Source organism: Oncorhynchus keta, chromosome 14, assembly GCF_023373465.1.
Source record: "Oncorhynchus keta strain PuntledgeMale-10-30-2019 chromosome 14, Oket_V2, whole genome shotgun sequence".
NCBI classification, from domain to species: Eukaryota; Metazoa; Chordata; class Actinopteri; order Salmoniformes; family Salmonidae; genus Oncorhynchus; species Oncorhynchus keta.
In genome coordinates this window covers 570,903-594,382 of record NC_068434.1, presented here as the reverse complement: position 1 = coordinate 594,382, position 23,480 = coordinate 570,903, and the positions used below count along the sequence as shown (strand labels likewise).

General features: G+C 43.3%; 1 protein-coding gene across 30 annotated transcripts in view; it reads right to left on the bottom strand.

Moving 5' to 3' along the window:
• LOC118377884 (protein RUFY3) overlaps nt 1-23,480 on the bottom strand; it is a 60,016-nt gene that overhangs the window by 30,896 nt on the left and 5,640 nt on the right. For 28 of the 30 annotated variants that reach the window (XR_008063101.1, XR_008063094.1, XR_008063085.1 and 25 more), the window contains exon 2: nt 5,313-5,486. Coding sequence is in view for 1 of the 30 variants with exons in the window: in XM_052460797.1 (XP_052316757.1) it covers nt 5,313-5,486; nt 10,721-10,898 (352 nt within the window). In the remaining 29 variants the exon portion in view is untranslated. Of the gene's footprint in view, nt 1-5,312; nt 5,487-10,720; nt 11,627-23,480 lie in introns of those variants that run through there. The other 2 variants (XR_008063132.1, XM_052460797.1) reach the window with 2 other exon arrangements.

Genomic DNA, 23,480 nt, shown 5'->3' with positions numbered 1-23,480 from the left:
AATAGGAAGCCGATTCTAGATTTAATTTTGGATTGGAGATGCTTAATGTGAGTCTGAAAGGAGAGTTTACTGTCTAAACAGACACCTAAGTATTTGTAGTTGTCCACATATTCTAGGTCAGAACCCTCCAGAGTAGTGATGCTTGTCGGGCGGGAGGGTGCGGGCAGCAATTGGTTGAAGAGCATGCACCTAGTTTTAGTAGAATTTAAAAGCAGTTGGAGGCCATGGAAGGAGTGTTGTATGGCATTGAAGCTCATTTGGAGGGTTGTTAACACAGTGTCCAAAGAAGGGCCAGAAGTATACAGAATGGTGTCGTCTACGTAGAGGTGGATCAGAGAATCACCAGCAGCAAGAGCGACATCATTGATCTATACAGAGAAAAGAGTCAGGCCAAGAATTGAGCCCTGTAGCACCCCCACAGAGACTGTCAGAGGTCCGGACAACAGACCCTCCGATTTGACAACTGAACTCTATCAGAGAAATAGTTGGTGAACCTAGCAAGGCAGTCATTTGAGAAGCCAAGGCTATTGAGTCTGCCGATAGGAATACAGTGATTGACAGAGTCGAAAGCCTTGGCCAGGTCGAAGAATACGGCTGCACAGTAATGTCACTTATCGATGGCGGTTATGATATCGTTTAGGACCTTGAGCGTGGCTGAGGTGCACCCATGACCAGCTCAGAAACCAGATTGCATAGTGGAGAAGGTACAGTGGGATTCGAAATTGTCGGTGATCTGTTTATTAACTTGGCTTTCAAATATTTTACAAAGGCAGGGCAGGATGGATATAGATCTAAAACAGTTTGGGTCCAGGGTGTCTCCCCCTTTGAAGAGGGGGATGATCGCGGCAGCTTTCCAATCTTTGGGGGATCTCAGATGATACAAAAAGGTTGAATAGGCTAGTAATAGGGGTTGCAACAATTTCGGCGGATCATTTTAGGATGAGAGAGTCCAGATTGTCTAACCCGGCTGAGTTGTAGGGGTCCAGATTTGGCAGCTCTTTCAGAACATCAGCTATCTGGATTTGTGTGAAGGAGAAATGGGGGAGGCTTGGGCAGGTTGCTATGGGGGGTGCAGGGCTGTTTACTGGGGTAGGGGTAGCCAGGTGGAAAGCATGGCCTGCCTTGGAAAAATGCTTATTGAAATGATCGATTATCGTAGATTTCTCGGTGGTGACAGTGTTTCCTATCCTCAGTGCAGTGGGCAGCTGGGAGGAGGTGCTCTTATTCTCCATGGACTTTACAGTGTTTCCTAGCCTCAGTGCAGTGGGCAGCTGGGAGGAGGTGCTCTTATTCTCCATGGACTTTACAGTGTTTCCTATCCTCAGAGCAGTGGACAGCTGGGAGGAGGTGCTCTTATTCTCCATGGACTTTACAGTGTTTCCTATCCTCAGAGCAGTGGGCAGCTGGGAGGAGGTGCTCTTATTCTCCATGGACTTTACAGTGTTTCCTAGCCTCAGTGCAGTGGGCAGCTGGGAGGAGGTGCTCTTATTCTCCATGGACTTTACAGTGTTTCCTAGCCTCAGTGCAGTGGGCAGCTGGGAGGAGGTGCTCTTATTCTCCATGGACTTTACAGTGTTTCCTAGCCTCAGTGCAGTGGGCAGCTGGGAGGAGGTGCTCTTATTCTCCATGGACTTTACAGTGTTTCCTATCCTCAGAGCAGTGGACAGCTGGGAGGAGGTGCTCTTATTCTCCATGGACTTTACAGTGTTTCCTATCCTCAGAGCAGTGGGCAGCTGGGAGGAGGTGCTCTTATTCTCCATGGACTTTACAGTGTTTCCTAGCCTCAGTGCAGTGGGCAGCTGGGAGGAGGTGCTCTTATTCTCCATGGACTTTACAGTGTTTCCTATCCTCACAGCAGTGGACAGCTGGGAGGAGGTGCTCTTATTCTCTATGGACTTTACAGTGTTTCCTATCCTCAGTGCAGTGGACAGCTGGGAGGAGGTGCTCTTATTCTCCATGGACTTTACAGTGTTTCCTAGCCTCAGAGCAGTGGGCAGCTGGGAGGAGGTGCTCTTATTCTCCATGGACTTTACAGTGTTTCCTAGCCTCAGTGCAGTGGGCAGCTGGGAGGAGGTGCTCTTATTCTCTATGGACTTTACAGTGTTTCCTAGCCTCAGAGCAGTGGGCAGCTGGGAGGAGGTGCTCTTATTTTCCATGGACTTTACAGTGTTTCCTAGCCTCAGTGCAGTGGACAGCAGGGAGGAGGTGCTCTTATTCTCCATGGACTTTACAGTGTTTCCTATCCTCAGAGCAGTGGGCAGCTGGGAGGAGGTGCTCTTATTCTCCATGGACTTTACAGTGTCCCAAAACCTTTTGGAATTAGTGCTACAGTAAGCAAATTTCAGTTTGAAAAAGATATCCTTAGCTTTCCTAACTGATTGAGTATATTGGTTCCTGACTTCCCTTTAGAGCTGCATATTGCTGGGGCTTTTCAATGCTAATGCAGAACGCCACAGGAGGTTTTTGTGCTGGTCAAGGGCAGTCAAGTCTGGGGTGAACCAAGGGCTATATCGGATCTTAGTTCTACATTTATTGAATGGGGCATGCTTATTTAAGATGGAGAGGAAAGCTCTTTAGAAGAGCATCCTCTACTGACGGGATGAGGTCAATATCCTTCCAGGATACCCAGGCCAGGTTGGTTAGAAAGGCCTGCTTGCAGAAGTGTTTTAGGGAGCGTTTGACAGTGATGAGGGGTGGTCATTTGACCGCGGACCCATTACGGACGCAGGCAATGAGGCAGTGACGCTGAGATCCTGGTTGAAGACAGCAGAGGTGTATTTAGAGAGCAAGTTGGTCAGGATGATATCTAAGAGGGTGCCCATGATTACAGATCCTTGATAATTTGTGTGAGATTGTGTTAAGCATGTCCCAGTTTAGGTCACCTAGCAGCACGAGTTCTGAAGATAAATGAGGGATAATCAATTCACATGGTGTCCAGGGCACAGCTGTGAGCTGAAGGGGCTCTATAACAAGCGGCAACGGTGAGAGACTTGTTTCTGGAAAGGTGGATTTTTAAGTAGAAGTAGAAGCTCGAATTGTTTGGGCACAGACCTGGATAGTAAGACAGAACTCTGGAGGCTAACTCTGCCCCCTTTGGTAGATTTATCTTGTCGGAAAATGTTATAGTTAGGGATGGAAATGTCAGGATTGTTGGTGGCCTTCCTAAGCCAGGATTCAGACACGGCTAGGACATCCGGGTTGGCAGAATGTGCTAAAGCAGGAGGTTAAAAAAACTTAGGGAGGATTCTAATGTGCCATTAATACAGGTAACGAGTGGAGGACAGAGGAGCCTCTTAAAGAAGAAGTTACAGGTCTGTGAGAGCCAGAAATCTTGCTTGTTTGTAGGTGACCAATTACTTATTTTCCACCATAATTTGCAAATAAATTCATTAAAAATCCTACAATGCGATTTTCTGGATTTTGTTTCCTCATTTTGTCTGTCATAGTTGTAGTGTACCTATGATGAAAATTACAGGCCTCTCTCATATTTTTAAGTGGGAGAACTTGCACAATTGGTGGCTGACTAAATACTTTTTTGCCCCACTGTATGTTGACCTGTTTAAAGGTCTTACTTACGTCGGCTACGAAGAGCGCGATCGCAGTCGTCCGGAACAACTGATGCTCTCATGCATGCCTCAGTGTTGCTTGCCTCGAGACGAGCATAGAAGTGATTTAGCTCGACTGGTAGGCTCGTGTCACTGGGCAGCTTGCGGCTGTGCTTCCCTTTTTAGTCTGTAATAGTTTGCAAGCCCTGCCACATCCGATGAGCATCGGAGCCGGTGTAGTATGATTCAATCTTAGCCCTGTATTGACGCTTTTCCTGTTTGATGGTTCGTCGGAGGGCATAGCAGGATTTCTTATAAGCTTCCGGGTTAGAGTCACGCACCTTGAAAGTGGCAGCTCTACCCTTTAGCTCAGTGTGAATGTTGCCTGTAATCCATGGCTTCCGGTTGGGGTATGTATGTACAGTCACTGTGGGGACGTCGTCCTCGATGCACTTATTGATAAAGACAGTGACTGATGTGGTGAACTCCTCAATGCCATCAGAAGAATCCCGAAACATGTTCCAGTCTGTGCTAGCAAAATAGTCCTGTAGTTTAGCATCTGCTTCATCTGACCACTTTTTTTATAGACCGAGTCACTGGTGCTTCCTGCTTTCATTTTTGCTTGTAAGCAGGAATCAGGAGGATAGAGTTGTGGACGGATTTACCAAATGGAGGGCGAGGGAGAGCTTTGTACGCATCTCTGTGTGTGGAGTAAAGGTGATCTAGATTTTTTTCCCCCTCTGGTTGCACATTTAACATGTTGATAGAGATTTGGTAGAACTGATTTAAGTTATCATGCATTAAAGTCTCCGGCCACTAGGAGCGCCGCCTCTGGGTGAGTGGTTTCCTGTTTGCTTATTTCCTTATTCAGCTGACTGAGTGCGGTCAGTGCCAGCTTCTCTCTGTGGTGGTAAATAAACAGCTACGAAAAGTATAGCTGAGAACTCTCTAGGCAAATAGCGTGGCCTGCAATTTATCACAATATACTCTACTCCAGGCGAGCAAAATCTAGAGACCCTCCTTAGATTTTGTGAACCAGCTGTTGTTTACAAACATGCACAGACCGCCCCCCCCCCTCCTCTGTGCTGTTCTGTCTTGCCAGTGCAGCGTATATCCCTATAGCTGAAATCCATGTCCTCATTCAGCAATGATTCCGTGATACATAGGATATTACAGTTGTTGATGTCCCGTTGGTAAGGATATTTGTGATCGTACCTCGTCTAATCTAAACTGCTGCCATTTCTTCCGGCGCCATTAATCTGGTGACGGAGTCGGCGTTGATGTTAATCTCCAACCCCGAACATATTTCAGTACACGTGATTAAAACAGTCAGCCAGAATTCTGATTGGTCGGACGAACACTGTATAGACCTGACCACCAGCACTTCCCTCTTGAGTCTTTGTTTTGAAAGCAGGGAGAAGCAAGATGGAGTCATGGTCGGATTTGCCAAAAGGAGGACGAGAGCGGGCCTTATACCCCGTGTCCAAAAGGCGTGTAGCAGTGGTCAAGAGTAGAATTTCCACGAGTAAGATGTGTTGGTAAAAAATTTGGGAGCATGGTTCTCAAATTATTATTATCAAAGATATGACTGAGGATTCTTGTTACACCAGAGAAAGAAGCCTACATCTATACAAACATGTCCCAGATCTGTTCTGCCAACCAACTCCTATGGTCACTCCTATGTCACGTTTGGTGAAACAAGACCGCACAAACAGATCTGGGACGAGAACAAACAATAACATAGGTAGGTAGCCCACGTCTCTGTACTTTTGAGTCCATGTTTGAGGCAGTGCTCCATGACCACGAAGAACTGCTGTAACGGAGCGTAGTCAGAGTCCAGGGTCCTGCCCAGGTTCAGGGCCGACTCAATCAGACCCTTGATGCTCAGCTTAGCCATGTTCATCAGGTTCAACCGCTCGATGGCTATAGGGTCCTTCGGATCTGGACAGAGGGATAGAGGGAGAGAGTAGAGGAGGAAATGGAGGGACAAGTAGAAAAGATAAAGGAGAGTGGGAAGAGAGAGAAAGTAGAGATGTCAACAAACAAACCCTGGTACAATAGTCACCATGTCACCAACACTAGTTGAAGGCAGCAGCCAATCAAAACTGAGAATAGAGAGAGGAAGAATATCTTCCAACAGGCAGAGGATGTAGCAACAAACCTTTTCACCCGTCAGCGCATCTCTGCGACAAATTGGACAAAATCAAATGTCAGCATTGGAGAACCAAAATCAAGCATTTTTGCAGGTAAATGACTACGAAAATAAAAAGATAAATAAAGAAAATCCCAGTGAAATCCTGGTGGTTCTTTCTTCTGCAAGACACACTACTGTTATTTGGATCCATGTCTTATAATAGTGAGACATCAAAGAAAGTTGACTAATCTGACTGCAAAACTGGCAAAGAATATCACAGCCTCCTACAAACGTGACTCAGTTACACCAGCTCTGTCAGGAGGAATGGGCCAAAATTCAACCAACTTATTGTGGGAAGCTTGTGGAAGGCTACCCAAAACGTTTGGCCCAAGTTAAACAATTTAAAAGCAACCAAATACTAATTGAGTGTATGTAAACGTCTGACCCACTGGGAATGTGATGAAATAAATAAAAGCTGAAATGATTCACTCTTTACTATTATTCTGAAATTTCACATTCTTAAAATAAAAAGTGGTGATCCTAACTGACCTAAGACATCTTTACTATGATTAAATGTCAGGAATTGTGATAAACTGAGTTTAAATGTATTTGGTGAAAATGCTGTTAAAATACTTTAACGGCATCTACTGCATCTTGCATAGGGAAGAGTACAGTATATACATATGAGATGAGTAATGTAGGGTATGTAAACATTATATAAAGTGGCATTGTTTCAAGTGGCTAGTGATACATTTATTACATCAATTTTTCCATTATTAAAGTGGCTAGAGTTGAGTCAGTATGTTGGCAGCAGCCATTCAATGTTATTGATGGCAGATTAACAACCTGATGGCCTTGAGATAGAAGCTGTTTTTCAGTCTCTCGGTCCCAGCTTTGATGCACCTGTACTGACCTCGCCTTCTGGATGATAGCGGGGTGAACAGGCAGTGGCTCGGGTGGTTGTTGTCCTTGATGATCTTTTTGTCCTTCCTGTCACATCAGGTGGTGTAGGTGTCCTGGAGGGCAGGTAGTTTGCCCCCGGTGATGCGTTGTGCAGACCTCACTACCCTCTGGAGAGCCTTGCTGTTGTGGGCGGAGCAGTTGCCGTACCAGGCGGTGATACAGCCCGACAGGATGTTCTCGAATGTAACAAACCGAATTTCTTCAACCTCCTGAAGCGTGCATGCATGGCCACGCAGACGTGGGTGAACAGGGAGTACAGGAGAGGGCTGAGAATGCACCCTTGTGGGGCCCCAGTGTTGAGGCTAAGCGGGGTGGAGATGTTGTTACCTACCCTCACCACCTGGGGGTGGCCGGTCAGGAAGTCCAGGACCCAGTTGCACAGGGCGGGGTCGAGACCCAGGGTCTCGAGCTTAATGACGAGTTTGGAGGGTACTATGGTGTTAAATGCTGAGCTGCAGTCGATGAACAACATACATAGTTATTCCTCTTGTCCAGATGGGTTAGGGCAGTGTGCAGTGTGATTGCATCATCTGTGGACCTATTAGGGCGGCAAGCAAATTGGAGTGGGTCTAGGGTGTCAGGTAGGGTGGAGGTGATATGGTCCATGACTCGTCTCTCAAAGCACTTCAAGATGACGGAAGTGAGTGCTATGGGGTGGTAGTCATTTAGCTTAGTTACCTTAGCTTTCTTGGGAAAAGGAACAATGCCCTCTTGAAGCATTTGGGAACAGCAGACTAGGATAAGGATTGATTGAATACGTCCGTAAACACACCAGCCAGCTGGTCTGCACATGCTCTGAGGACACGGCTGAGGATGCCGTCTGGGCCTGCAGCCCTGCAAGGGTTAACACGTTTAAATGTTTTACTCATGTTGGCTGCAGTGAAGGAGAGCCCGCAGGTTTTGGTAGCGGGCCGTGTCAGTGGCACTGTATTGTCCTCAAAGCGAGCAAAGAAGTTGTTTAGTTTGTCTGGGAGCAAGACATCCTGGTCCACGATGGGGCTGGTATTCCTTTTGTGGTCCGTGATTGACTGTAGACCCTGCAACATACCTCTTGTGTGTGAGCCGTTGAATTGCGACTCTACTTTGGCTCTATACTGACGCTTAGCTTGTTTGATTGCCTTGGAGGGAATAGCTACACTGTTTGTATTCGGTCATGTTTCCGGTCACCTTGCCCTGATTAAAAGCAGTGGTTCGCCCCAGTTTTGCGGGAATGCTGCCGTCAATCCACGGCTTCTGGCTGGGGAATGTTTAAATAGACACTGTGGGTCCAACATCACCGATGCCCTTGCTAATAAACTCACTCACCGACACAGCGTATTCATCAATTTTGTTGTCCGACGCTATGCTGAACATATTCCACGTGATCGAAGCAATCTTGAAGCGTGGAATCTGATTGGTCGGACCAGCGTTGAACAGACCTGAGCACGGGTACTTCCCGTTTTAGTTTCTGTCTATAGGCTGGGAGTAACAAAATGGAGTCGCGTTGCAGGAAGTTAGAATAACAATGATCCAGGGGGGCTTATTGCGCTCTAGCGACTCCTTGTGGCGGGCCGGGCGCCTGCAGGTTAACCTCGGTCGTCAGTTGAATGGTGTTTCCTCAGACACATTGGTGCCACTGGCTTCCAGGTTAAGCGGGCAAGTGTTAGGCAGTGCGGTTTGGCGGGTCATGTTTTAAAGGACACCTGACTCGACCGTCGCCCGTCGGGGAGTTGCAGCGATGAGACAATATCGTAATCACAAAATTGGGCAGAATTTATTTGAAAAAAATAAATAATAATTCACAACATTCACTTAAAATGAACCTTACAAATAGCAATGTTGGGAGATTTGGAAAGCCATAGCCAGTCAATAAATATTATAACAATACTCGTAGGAAGGAGGTGTTATGGTGTGGGGGTAAACGGATGATCTCCGCATGTGTATTTCCCACCGTAAAGCATGGCGGAGGTGGTGTTATGGTGAGATGGTGTGGGGGTGCTTTGCTGTTGACACTGTCAGCGATTTATTTAGAATTCAAGGTACACTTAACCAGCATGGCTACCACAACATTCTGCAGCGATACGCCATCCCATCTGGTTTGGGCTTAGTGGGACTATCATTTGTTTTTCAGCAGGACAATGACCCAACACACCTCCAGGCTGTGTAAGGGCTATTTGACCAAGAAGGTGCTGCATCAGATGACCTGGTCTCCACAATCACCCTACCTCAACCCAATTGAGATGGTTTGGGATGAGTTGGACCGCAGAGTGAAGGAAAAGCAGCCAACAAGTGCTCAGCATATGTGGGAACTCTTTTCAAGACTGTTGGAAAAGCATTCCAGGTGAAGCTCATTGAGAGAATGCCAACAGTGTGCGAAGCTGTCAAGGCAACGGGTGGCTATTTGAAGAATCTCAAATATAAAATAGATTTTGATTTGATTGGTTTAACACTTTTTTTGGTTACTACATGATGCCATGTGTAATTTCATAGTAGAATAATAGAGAACAAATCAACTACGTAGAAAATAGCAAAAAATAAAGAAAACCCCTTCAATGAGTAGGTGTGTCCAAACGTTGGACCGGCAGTGTATGAAAACCTGTATAAGAACAAGAAGAGGGGGAAGTGGTTAATGCATCTGTTTATTTAAAATGACTGTTGTGCGGCTGGTGGCACTCAACTTGAATGCACCTCAAGAAGAACATTTATCTCACCCAAACAAAAAGCTACACTGAACAAACCATATCAATGCAACAATTTCTGAAGATATTACGGAGTTCAAATTCAAAAGGAAATCAGTGAATTTAAATAAATTAGGCTCTAATCTATGGATTTCACAAGACTGGGAATACAGATATGCATCTGTGGGTCACAGATACCTTAAAACAAAGTTAGGTGCTTAGATCAGCAAACCGGTATCTGGTGTGACCACCATGTGCCTCATGCAGCGTGACATCTTCTCAGAGTTGATTGTGGTCTGTGGAATGTTGTCCCAATGGCTGTGGGATGGTGTCCCACTCCTCCCTCCTCCAATGGTGAAGTTGCTGAATATCAGCGAGAACTGGAACCGTAGTACACGTCGATGCAGAGCATCGCAAACAGTTTAAACCGGGATTAACCTGTGAACAGCACACCTATCCAGTGGGCCATCAGAGCATCTGAAGTCAGTTACGATGCTGAACATCGTCAGTCAGGTCAAGACGACGAGCTTGGTTTATGGTTTCTATTCTTCAGTTGTGCAAATGGTCTGCGGTTGTGAGGCCGGTTGGCCATACAGCCATATTCTCTAAAAAGGACGGCGCAGAATTGACCAGGTTTGGCCGTCATTGTAAATAAGAATTTGTTCTTAACTGGCTTGCCTAGTTAAATATTAAATAAAAAGATAAAACAGCTCTGGTGAACATTCCTGCAGTCCGCATCCCAAATGCTCCCTCAAAACTTCAGACATCTGTGAAATTGTGTTGTGTGACAAAACCGCATGGTTTTAGAGTGGCCTTTTATTGTCCCCAGCTCAAGGTGCACCTATGTAATGATCATGCTGTTTAATCAGATTCTTGATATGTCACACCTGTCAGGTGGATGGATTATCTTTGCAAAGGAGAAATTCTCACTAACAGGGATGTAAAAAAAATTTGTGCCCAAAATTTGAGATAAGTTTTTTGTGCGCATGGAACATTTCTGTGATATTTTATTCAGCCCATGTTACGTTTATATTTTTGTTCAGTATAAAGTTAATAGATCAACTATTCCATGGGGTTGTCTAATTTTTCATTACGCCTTTTGTTTGTAGAGGAAAAGTAAAATGTGGGCTGTTCTACCATCTTCAACGTGTGGAGCAGCGCCACAGCTCAACGACAGCATCGAAAACACAGGTCTGTTACTGTACGGAGGCAGGATGGAGAGAGGATATCCTGAGTGTCTATATCCCAGCCCTCCTCCCTGCAAGACACTCTTGTAATCATTGAGTTAAATCAGTGGGTTACCAAGCGCTGAGAACCAATGATGTAATTCATTACCACAACATCTTCCTGAACATCCACCCACCCCCACCCACCCCCCTCCCCATCCTCCTAGACTAGGTCAGCCTCAGCCCTGTCTGTACCTTCGTGGGCTTGCTCTGGGTCTGGGGTGAGGGAGATGTCGTTCAGCTCCCTGAGACAGAGCCATTCTCCGTCCACCGACACGCGGAAGTTACACAGGTAGATGGTCTCCCGGGCGGCCTGCGTGATCTTGTCGGTGGTGGGAGTCGGGGCGTCGGGCTGGGCCATCAGGTCTGCCATGATGACTCAGCGAATAGAGGGCTGAGAGACAAATGGAAACAACGCAGCTCTCTCCAGAAAGACAGGCAATGCAAAGTAAGGCCAGTCTATGTGCTGAAAACAAAGGGAGAGTGAAAAGAGGAGGCTGGATGGATGCTGGGTTTGTTATTCCTCGCCCTTCACGCTCTCCTCCCTTTACAGATGAGTAAGGAGAAAAGCCACCGTGCGTCTGTCTCAACAAAGGCTGCAGCCCTGCCCTCTCCTGTTCGTCTCTGCAGCGCGGTGTGGTCTGGGTACTGGTATAACAACGCTCTGCCTCTCCTCTCGCTCGGCTAGCTCAGATAGAGTAGGCTGTGAGTCGCTGCTCCGATGATAGATACCAAGATGGCTGCCTGATAATGAACTTGCTGGGTAACAGATCAGCATCACGTGACCAGATGGTGCATGCGAAAAAGAAAAAAAAAAGTGCTTTGTTGCAGGGAGGGAGAGCTTCATCTTTCTTTCTGGCATCAGCCAGATTTCCTGGTTGGGAAGGAGAATTAATCAAAACACTGAACTGAGAACCACCACTTAACAGGCACTACAACTCTCCTGTATAAAAGCAGTGGACATTAACTATCGTTTCAATCAGCCTACAGCATTAATGTTTTTAGGACAAGTATTGAAACATTGGTATCTCTTAGTAATTTGTTAAGTAAAATAAGTTGTTCTCAATGACTTACCGAGTTAAATAAAAATAACGCGTGCACTGTTGTAGACTGCAGGAAAATTACATTTCACTCTGATGAAACTTGAGTAATAATACTATAATAATAATAAATTAACAGAGATCATCTGCGAGTCACAAAACAATTAGTCTTCTGAGCAAAAGCCTAGGCATTATGCTCGTTTACAGCATTTCTAGTTCTTTATTTGACCTCATAGTGCTGCCACACCATTCAGTTCTTTATTTTACCTCATAGTGCTGCCACACCATTCTGTTCTTTATTTTACCTCATAGTGCTGCCACACCATTCAGTTCTTTATTTGACCTCATAGTGCTGCCACACCATTCAGTTCTTTATTTGACCTCATAGTGCTGCCACACCATTCAGTTCTTTATGTTACCTCATAGTGCTGCCACACCATTCAGTTCTTTATTTTACCTCATAGTGCTGCCACACCATTCAGTTCTTTATTTTACCTCATAGTGCTGCCACACCATTCAGTTCTTTATGTTACCTCATAGTGCTGCCACACCATTCAGTTCTTTATTTTACCTCATAGTGCTGCCACACCATTCAGTTCTTTATTTGACCTCATAGTGCTGCCACACCATTCAGTTCTTTATGTTACCTCATAGTGCTGCCACACCATTCAGTGCTTTATTTGACCTCATAGTGCTGCCACACCATTCAGTTCTTTACTTTACCTCATAGTGCTGCCACACCATTCAGTTCTTTATGTTACCTCATAGTGCTGCCACACCATTCAGTTCTTTATTTTACCTCATAGTGCTGCCACACCATTCAGTTCTTTATGTTACCTCATAGTGCTGCCACACCATTCAGTTCTTTATGTTACCTCATAGTGCTGCCACACCATTCAGTGCTTTATTTGACCTCATAGTGCTGCCACACCATTCAGTTCTTTATTTTACCTCATAGTGCTGCCACACCATTCAGTTCTTTATTTTACCTCATAGTGCTGCCACACCATTCAGTTCTTTATTTTACCTCATAGTGCTGCCACACCATTCAGTTCTTTATTTTACCTCATAGTGCTGCCACACCATTCAGTTCTTTATGTTACCTCATAGTGCTGCCACACCATTCAGTTCTTTATTTGACCTCATAGTGCTGCCACACCATTCAGTTCATTATTTGACCTCAAAGTGCTGCCACACCATTCAGTTCTTTATTTGACCTCATAGTGCTGCCACACCATTCAGTTCATTATTTTACCTCATAGTGCTGCCACACCATTCAGTTCTTTACTTTACCTCATAGTGCTGCCACACCATTCAGTTCTTTATTTGACCTCATAGTGCTGCCACACCATTCAGTTCTTTATTTTACCTCATAGTGCTGCCACACCATTCAGTTCACTATTTTACCTCATAGTGCTGCCACACCATTCAGTTCTTTATTTGACCTCATAGTGCTGCCACACCATTCAGTTCTTTATTTTACCTCATAGTGTTGCCACACCATTCAGTTCTTTATGTTACCTCATAGTGCTGCCACACCATTCAGTTCTTTATTTGACCTCATAGTGCTGCCACACCATTCAGTTCTTTATTTGACCTCATAGTGCTGCCACACCATTCAGTTCTTTATTTGACCTCATAGTGCTGCCACACCATTCAGTTCTTTATTTGACCTCATAGTGCTGCCACACCATTCAGTTCTTTATTTTACCTCATAGTGCTGCTACACCATTCAGTTCTTTATGTTACCTCATAGTGCTGCCACACCATTCAGTTCTTTATTTGACCTCATAGTGCTGCCACACCATTCAGTTCTTTATTTTACCTCATAGTGTTGCCACACCATTCAGTTCTTTATGTTACCTCATAGTGCTGCCACACCATTCAGTTCTTTATGTTACCTCATAGTGCTGCCACACCATTCAGTTCTTTATTTGACCTCATAGTGCTGCCACACCATTCAGTGCTTTATTTGACCTCATAGTGCTGCCACACCATTCAGTTCTTTATTTTACCTCATAGTGCTGCCACACCATTCAGTTCTTTATTTGACCTCATAGTGCTGCCACACCATTCAGTTCTTTATTTGACCTCATAGTGCTGCCACACCATTCAGTTCATTATTTTACCTCATAGTGCTGCCACACCATTCAGTTCTTTATTTGACCTCATAGTGCTGCCACACCATTCAGTTCTTTATTTGACCTCATAGTGCTGCCACACCATTCAGTTCTTTATGTTACCTCATAGTGCTGCCACACCATTCAGTTCTTTATTTTACCTCATAGTGCTGCCACACCATTCAGTTCTTTATGTTACCTCATAGTGCTGCCACACCATTCAGTTCTTTATTTTACCTCATAGTGCTGCCACACCATTCAGTTCTTTATTTTACCTCATAGTGCTGCCACACCATTCAGTTCTTTATTTTACCTCATAGTGCTGCCACACCATTCAGTTCTTTATTTGACCTCATAGTGCTGCCACACCATTCAGTTCTTTATTTTACCTCATAGTGCTGCCACACCATTCAGTTCTTTACTTTACCTCATAGTGCTGCCACACCATTCAGTTCTTTATTTGACCTCATAGTGCTGCCACACCATTCAGTTCTTTATTTGACCTCATAGTGCTGCCACACCATTCAGTTCATTATTTTACCTCATAGTGCTGCCACACCATTCAGTTCTTTATTTGACCTCATAGTGCTGCCACACCATTCAGTTCATTATTTTACCTCATAGTGCTGCCACACCATTCAGTTCTTTATTTGACCTCATAGTGCTGCCACACCATTCAGTTCTTTATTTGACCTCATAGTGCTGCCACACCATTCAGTTCTTTATGTTACCTCATAGTGCTGCCACACCATTCAGTTCTTTATTTTACCTCATAGTGCTGCCACACCATTCAGTTCTTTATTTGACCTCATAGTGCTGCCACACCATTCAGTTCTTTATTTTACCTCATAGTGCTGCCACACCATTCAGTTCTTTATTTTACCTCATAGTGCTGCCACACCATTCAGTTCTTTATTTTACCTCATAGTGCTGCCACACCATTCAGTTCTTTATTTTACATAATACAGGGATACAAACTTCTGAGGGACCAAAAAAGGTGACACTTTTTTGTTGTTGCACTGAAACAAGCAATAAATAACGCAGGTTTTTAACTAATTAACCAACAGAATATGATCTACATGATCAGTCTCTGTGTGTAAAATAAAAAGTGGTTCATGTGACCCTAAAATAGCTAATTAAAAAAGTAAAGAAAGCAAAATCCAATGTTATTTGTTGCCCAGACTTCACAGCAAATGAGAAAGAAAACACTAATAATACACTACTTTTAGCCTTGATAATAGAACGCTTGTGACCACACTAAATATACTGGGGAAAAAACATTGCAAAGTAGAAACAGAATGAAACAGGCATTCTATTGTTGCTCTATTATAGTGGCCTCTGAAGATATTGATCAACTGCACAAGGATACATGTGTGCAAATGTTCACCGAGTAAAAAAATAAATATAATCCCACGCACTCACTCACGTGTTACTATCAAGTTCAACACAACAAAAACAATATCTGTGGGCTTCACTGCACATTATTACATTGTACACATCTGTTGTACAATGTGCCAGCAGAGCATGAGATCCTTTGTTGGCATAATTGGTCTCTTTCAGGCCCCTTTCCATCCACCGTATTTAAAAAGTGATAGAGGGAAAGTGTGTGGTGTTCCCTTCACCTCTAGTGGCATCCAGCTTAAGCCAGGCCCAGCTCCAGCTACACTTGTTTAACCTCTACCAGATCAGTGGGACCCCCGTGGGAAGGTTGAGCTAACGTAGGCTAATGTGATTAGCATGAGGTTGAGCTAACGTAGGCTAATGTGATTAGCATGAGGTTGAGCTAACGTAAGCTAATGTGATTAGCATGAGGTTGAGCTAACATAAGCTAATGTGATTAGCATGAGGTTGAGCTAACATAGGCTAATGTGATTAGCATGAGGTTGTAAGTAAAAAGAACATTTCCCAGGACATAGACATATCTGATATTGGCAGAAGGCTTAAATTGTTGTTAGTCTAACTGCACTGTCTAATTTACAGTAGCTATTACAGTGAAATAATACCATGCTATTGTTTGAGGGGAGTGCACAGTTATGAACTTGAAAATGTATTAATACACCAATTTCGCACATTTGGGCAGTCGATACAACATTTTGAACAGAAATACAATGGTTCATTGGATCAGTCTAAAATTTTGCCCATGCACTGCTGCCATCTAGTGGCCACAATCTAAATTGCACCTTGCTCTTCCATTTCAAAGATGGTATGGATTTTATTTTTTAAAGCATGTTTTTTCTTTGTATTATCTTTTACCAGATCTAATGTGTTATATTCAACTACATTAATTTCACATTTCCACAAACTTCAAAGTGTTTCCTTTGAAATGGTATCAAGAATATGCATATCCTTGCTTCAGGTTCTGAGCTACAGGCAGTTAGAGTTGGGTATGTCATTTTAGGAGGAAATTGGGGGGGGGGGGGCAGATCCTTAAGAGGTTTTTAAACAAGCAACGCCTCATTTTCACCTAATTCTCTCATTCTGAAAATTAACCACATACTGTAGAGGGAAAACATTAGTTCACAGATATAGGTTCGTTTGGTGAGCTAACTATAACGAGTTAACACTTCACACAGATTTCCAGCATCCAGTAAGCAACTAACGCATTACAACTTGAGGAATGGCAAGGAGTCGTAGAATGTTTTGTTTTTTGAAGGAAGATCGGCTTAATATTGAGGGAAGAATGTTGCTTCCAATGTAATTGTCTGCATCATTTCCAATCCCCCATATGTTTTGGGGTAAATATATATATCCATACACGCATGCATATATATACACATATATACATACACATACCTATATAGACATACATACTTTTTAAAAGAATATACCTTTATTATTATTCCCCGCAAACCCTTCCCCCGATCCCCCAATTGGAGTAAACTAATAAACACTTCTGCTTCTACCTTCAATCCGTACATCTTATACACACTCTACAGACACAGTCTACTTTACAATAGTTCTCTCTTGTTTGTTCTTAGTCCTTCCTCTATTTCTGATGTCCATCCAGTTTGATTTCTATTTGTAACTATGCTATTTCACAACAGTTCTGAACCTATATACATTCTACACATCCCTTATGCCCGACATTGTTTCTCTTGTTATTAGTCCCACCCTTCAGTTCCCCTCAACCTCTCCCATCTGTCTCTTAACACCATCCAGTCCCACCCTTCAGCTCCACTCAACCCCTCCCATCTGTCTCTCAACACCATCCAGTCCCACCCTTCAGCTCCACTCAACCTCTCCCATCTGTCTCTTAACACCATCCAGCCCCTTCAGTTCCCCTCAACCCCTCCCATCTATCTCTCAACACCATCCAGTCCCACCCTTCAGCTCCATTCAACCCCTCCCATCTATCTCTTAACACCTTCCAGTCCCTTCAACCCCTCCCATCTATCTCTCAACACCATCCAGTCCCACCCTTCAGCTCCATTCAACCCCTCCCATCTATCTCTTAACACCTTCCAGTCCCACCCTTCAGTTCCCCTCAACCTCTCCCATCTGTCTCTTAACACCATCCAGTCCCACCCTTCAGCTCCACTCAACCCCTCCCATCTGTCTCTCAACACCATCCAGTCCCACCCTTCAGCTCCACTCAACCCCTCCCATCTATCTCTTAACACCATCCAGTCCCACCCTTCAGCTCCATTCAACCCCTCCCATCTATCTCTAAACACCATCCAGTCCCTTCAGCTCCATTCAACCCCTCCCATCTATCTCTTAACACCATCCAGTCCCACCCTTCAGCTCCATTCAACCCCTCCCATCTATCTCTTAACACCATCCAGTCCCACCCTTCAGCTCCATTCAACCCCTCCCATCTGTCTCTTAACACCATCCAGTCCCTTCAGCTCCACTCAACCCCTCCCATCTGTCTCTTAACACCATCCAGCCCCTTCAGCTCCACTCAACCCCTCCCATCTGTCTCTTAACACCATCCAGCCCCTTCAGCTCCACTCAACCCCTCCCATCTGTCTCTTAACACCATCCAGTCCCTTCAGCTCCACTCAACCCCTCCCATCTATCTCTCAACACCATCCAGTCCCACCCTTCAGCTCCATTCAACCCCTCCCATCTATCTCTTAACACCTTCCAGTCCCTTCAGCTCCATTCAACCCCTCCCATCTATCTCTTAACACCATCCAGTCCCTTCAGCTCCATTCAACCTCTCCCATCTATCTCTTAACACCATCCAGTCCCTTCAGCCTCCATTCAACCCATCCAGTCCCATCTATCTCTTAACACCATCCAGTCCCTTCAGCTCCATTCAACCCCTCCCATCTATCTCTCAACATCATCCATTTTGGATTTCTACTTGCCATATATTTTTCAACTGTGATGCTTCACAAAATAATTGAACCTTTCTAATCTCATAGCTTCTACAGATTGTAATTTAAACATATTTTCTAATATCATTATTATATTATTGATTGATTGACTATGGCTTTTCAGATCACCCAGTATTGCTGTCTGTAGTGTTAGTTCTTGGCACATGTTACAAATCTTCAGCCATTCCTGGACCTGTGACCAAAAACGAGCTCCATATGGACAATACCAAAATAAATGATCCAATGACTCCTCCTCACAGCAGAATCTGCAGAGCTGGGAATATTGTATAACATTCTATTAGTTGCAAGAATTTTGTATAATAATTTAAATAGAAATGTGAAGTTTTGAATCCGGTGTTGTTTTGCGTATCAATTCATAAACCATGTGCCATGGAATGGGTACATCGAAAAGCTCTTCCCAACTATTTTGCTATTTATATGGCACAGCTGTCAGTTTTTTGGTCCTTAAATGAAATTGGTGAATGTTTTTATTTATCACACTTTTCTTTAACCATTTATATTCTTTAATACAGGGCCGACATACAAGTTCCTTACTCTTTCTCCCTTCTACTTGCCTCTTCCAGTTTTGTGGTAATGCTGCAATTAGTTGGTTGTAATTTTGGGTAGAGCAGACATTTCCATATGTCTGTGTTAGCTGCATGTGTGACACAACTCCATCTGTCCTATTTATGATGTCATTCACTAAATGTATAGCTTTTTAAAAAATTTCTTCAATAAACATTTTTTTTAATCAATTAGTATATTATAATTTAACCACAATATTTGTTGTACTATTTGTTCTGTCTTTTCAGGTGGATTAAACTGACATGGCAACCAACTTTCTAAGGCTTGTTTAAAAAAATAAAGATATTTTGGAGATTATTTCCTTTTCAAACAACTGAAAGTGAGCAGGCAGTAATCTGAATAAAGGGAGAGGTTGTAATCTGAATAAAGGGAGAGGTTGTAATCTGAATAAAGGGAGAGGTTGTAATCTGAATAAAGGGAGAGGTTGTAATCTGAATAAAGGGAGAGGTTGTAATCTGAATAAAGGGAGAGGTTGTAATCTGAATAAAGGGAGAGGTTGTAATCTGAATAAAGGGAGAGGTTGTAATCTGAATAAAGGGAGAGGTTGTAATCTGAATAAAGGGAGAGTTTGTAATCTGAATAAAGGGAGAGTTTGTAATCTGAATAAAGTGAGCAGGTTGTAATCTGAATAAAGGGAGAGGTTGTAATCTGAATAAATGGAGAGGTTGTAATCTGAATAAATGGAGAGGTTGTAATCTGAATAAAGGGAGAGGTTGTAATCTGAATAAAGGGAGAGGTTGTAATCTGAATAAAGGGAGAGGTTGTAATCTGAATAAAGGGAGAGGTTGTAATCTGAATAAAGGGAGAGGTTGTAATCTGAATAAAGTGAGCAGGTTGTAATCTGAATAAAGGGAGAGGTTGTAATCTGAATAAAGGGAGAGGTTGTAATCTGAATAAAGTGAGAGGTTGTAATCTGAATAAAGTGAGCAGGTTGTAATCTGAATAAAGGGAGAGGTTGTAATCTGAATAAAGGGAGAGGTTGTAATCTGAATAAAGGGAGAGGTTGTAATCTGAATAAAGGGAGAGGTTGTAATCTGAATAAAGGGAGAGGTTGAAATCTGAATAAAGGGAGAGGTTGTAATCTGAATAAAGGGAGAGGTTGTAATCTGAATAAAGGGAGAGGTTGTAATCTGAATAAAGGGAGAGGTTGTAATCTGAATAAAGGGAGAGGTTGTAATCTGAATAAAGGGAGAGGTTGTAATCTGAATAAAGGAAGAGGTTGTAATCTGAATAAAGGGAGAGGTTGTAATCTGAATAAAGGGAGAGGTTGTAATCTGAATAAAGGTAGAGGTTGTAATCTGAATAAAGGGAGAGGTTGTAATCTGAATAAAGGTAGAGGTTGTAATCTGAATAAAGGGAGAGGTTGTAATCTGAATAAAGGGAGAGGTTGTAATCTGAATAAAGGGAGAGGTTGTAATCTGAATAAAGGGAGAGGTTGTAATCTGAATAAAGGTAGAGGTTGTAATCTGAATAAAGGGAGAGGTTGTAATCTGAATAAAGGTAGAGGTTGTAATCTGAATAAAGGGAGAGGTTGTAATCTGAATAAAGGGAGAGGTTGTAATCTGAATAAAGGGAGAGGTTGTAATCTGAATAAAGTGAGCAGGTTGTAATCTGAATAAAGGGAGAGGTTGTAATCTGAATAAAGTGAGCAGGTTGTAATCTGAATAAAGGGGAAAAGGCCATTCTTGAACAGAGGATGAGACATTCCTACCAATTTACTAGAGAACCAGTTTGGATTTAAGTATAACTTTTGTATGACTGATGCCTCTAGTGAGAGGTCTAATGCTTTAATATTTAATCATTTCTGCCCTCCATATTCATATTCGTTATATAAATAGGCCCTTTTCATTTTGTCTGGCTTGTTGTTCCATATAAAATTGAATATTTTATGTTCATATAATCGAAAAAGCAGGTCACTAGGTGTAGGCAAAACCATAAGCAAAAAGGTCAACTGTGATATGACTAGAGAGTTAATCAGGGTAAACTGGGATATGACTAAAGAGTTAATCAGGGTAAAATGGGATATGACTAAAGAGTTAATCAGGGTGATTTTTACACAAAGAGACAGGTATTTACCTTTCTATGGTAGCAAGATCTTATCTATTTTTGCTAACCTTCTATAAACATGTATTGGAGTGAGATCGTTTATTTCTTTTGGGATTTGTATACTGAGTCTGTCCACATCTCCGTCAGACCATTTAATTGGTAAACTACACGGTAATGTAAAATTAGCATTTTTCTTGTGATCCAATACGTAATATGGTACACTTATCATAATTTGATTTTAATCCAGAGAGTATAGCAAAAGTATCTAGATCCTGTAGTGGTATAATGTTACCAGTTAATACTATAGCGAATTGGTTAGGTTACTAACGTTAGCTCATCTGACTTTATTAGCCAATTTTCACACCGTAAACTCATCTATTTCATCAGATAAATTGGCTAATGTGGCTCAACATTTCCCTGGCTAGCTAACGTTCAATTCCACCCAGCTAGCAAGATACTAAACAATGCTAACAATACTTGGTCCATCACACTTTCTTGGATTCAAAATGGCAAAATTCACCGAAAGGTGACTAGTTTGCATCCTTGTTAGATCGCTAAACAGAAGTTCAAAAAAGATATCAAATGTGCAGCATCCAACCCCTCAAAGTATTCAGACCCCGTGACTTTTTCCAAATTGTTACAGCCTTATTCTAAAATTGATATAAAGTGTTTCCCCCCCGATAAATCTACACCCCATAATGACAAAGCAAAAACTGTTTTATTTTTTAAATGTTTGCTAATTTCTCAAATTAAAAAACAGAAATATCACATTTATATAAGTAGGGTTGTGAGGTCCTGAGCAGTCTTGAGCAAGTTCAGCAAGGATTCCTCTGTACTTTGCACCATTACCTCGATCCTGACTAGTCTCCCAGTCCCTGCGGCTGAAAAACATCCCCACAGCATGATGCTGCCACCACCATGCTTCACCGTAGGGATGGTGCCAGGTTTCCTCCAGATGTGACACTTGGCTTTCAGGCCAAAGAATTCAATCTTGATTTCATCAGACCAGCGAATCTTGTTTCTCATCGTGTGCGAGTCCTTTGGGTGCCTTCTGGCAAACCCCAAGCGGGCTGTCATCTTTACTGAGGAGTGGTTTCCGTATGGACACTCTACCATAAAGGCCTGATTGGTGGAGTGCTGAAGAGAGATGGGAGAACCTTCCCGAAGGACAACCATCTCCACAGAGGAACTGCAGAGCTCAGTCAGACCATCCAGCTACATCTAGCCTGTATCAAAACACCAATTACACCGGTCAAAAGTTTTACAACACCTACTCATTCAAGGGTTTTTATTTTTTACTATTTTCTACATTGTAGAATAATAGTGAAGACATTAAAACTATGAAATAACACATATGGAAGCATGTAGTAACCAAAAAGAATTGTTAAACAAATCCAAATACATTTTTAGATTATTTCAATCTTGAAGGAGTTCCCACATATGCTGAGCACTTGTTTAGCTGCTTTTCCTTCACTCCACGGTCCAACTCAACCTAATCCATCTCAATTCAAATCAAATTTTGTTTGTCACATACACGTGTGAAGCAGATGTTATTGCGGGTGTTGCGAAATGCTTGTGTTTCTAGCTCCAACAGTGCAGTAATATCTAACAAGTGACATCTAAAATTTCACAACAATACTGCCCAAGAACATAGCGGCCTCCATCATTCTTACACAAATGTTTGGAACCACCAAGACTCTTCCTAGAGCTGGTTGCCCAGCCAAATTGAGCAACCGAGTCACTCTGACAGAGCTCCAGAGTTCCTCTGTGGGGATGGGATTACCTTCCAAAAGGACAACCATCTCTGCAACACCAATCGGGCCTTTATGGTAGAGTGACCAGAAGGAAGTCACTCCTCAGTAAAAAGGCGCAACAGCCCAATTGTAGTTTACCTAAAAGGACTCAAACCATGAGAAACAAGATTGACCTCTCTGATTGCCAAGTGTCACATCTGGATGAAACCTGGCAACATCCCAACGGTGAATTATGGTGGTTGCAGCATCATGCTGTGGGGATGTTTTTCAGTGACAGGAACTGGGAGACTAGTCAGGATCGAGGTAATGGTGCAAAGTACAGAGAAATCCTTGCTGGAAACATGCTCAAGACTGCTCAGGACCTCACAACCCTAACAACACGGCCAAGACAACGCAGGACTGGCTTCGGGACAAGTCTCTGAATGTCCTTCAACGGGCCAGCCAGAGCCCGGACTTGAACCCGATCTAACAACTCTGGAGAGACTTGAAAATAGCTGTGCAGCGATGCTCCCCATCCAACCTGAGAGCTTGAAAGGATCTGCAGAGAAGAATGGGAGAAACTCCCCAAATACAGGTGTACCAAGCTTGTAGCGTCATACCCAAGAAGACTCACGGCTGTAATCGCTGCCAATGGTGTGTCAACAAAGTACTAAGTAAAAGGGTCTGAATACTTATGTAAATGTCATATTTCTGTTTTCATTTTTTAAATATAAATTATAAAAAATGTCTACAAATGTCTACAAACCTGTTTTTGCTTTGTCATAGTAGTGTGTGTATATCGATTAGGGGGAAAACCAAAATATAATCAATTTGGCGGATGGTCTCCTGAGGGATCTCCTCCCAGCATATGGTCTCACAAGGGGTCTGAGGATCTCATCTCGGTACCTAATGGCAGTCAGGCTACCTCTGGCGAGCACATGGAGGGCTGTGCGGCCCCCAAAGAAATGCCACCCCACACCATGACTGACCCACCGCCAAACCGGTCATGCTGGAGGATGTTGCAGGCAGCAGAACGTTCTCCACGGCGTCTCCAGACTCTGTCACGTCTGTCACATGTGCTCAGTGTGAACCTGCTTTCATCTGTG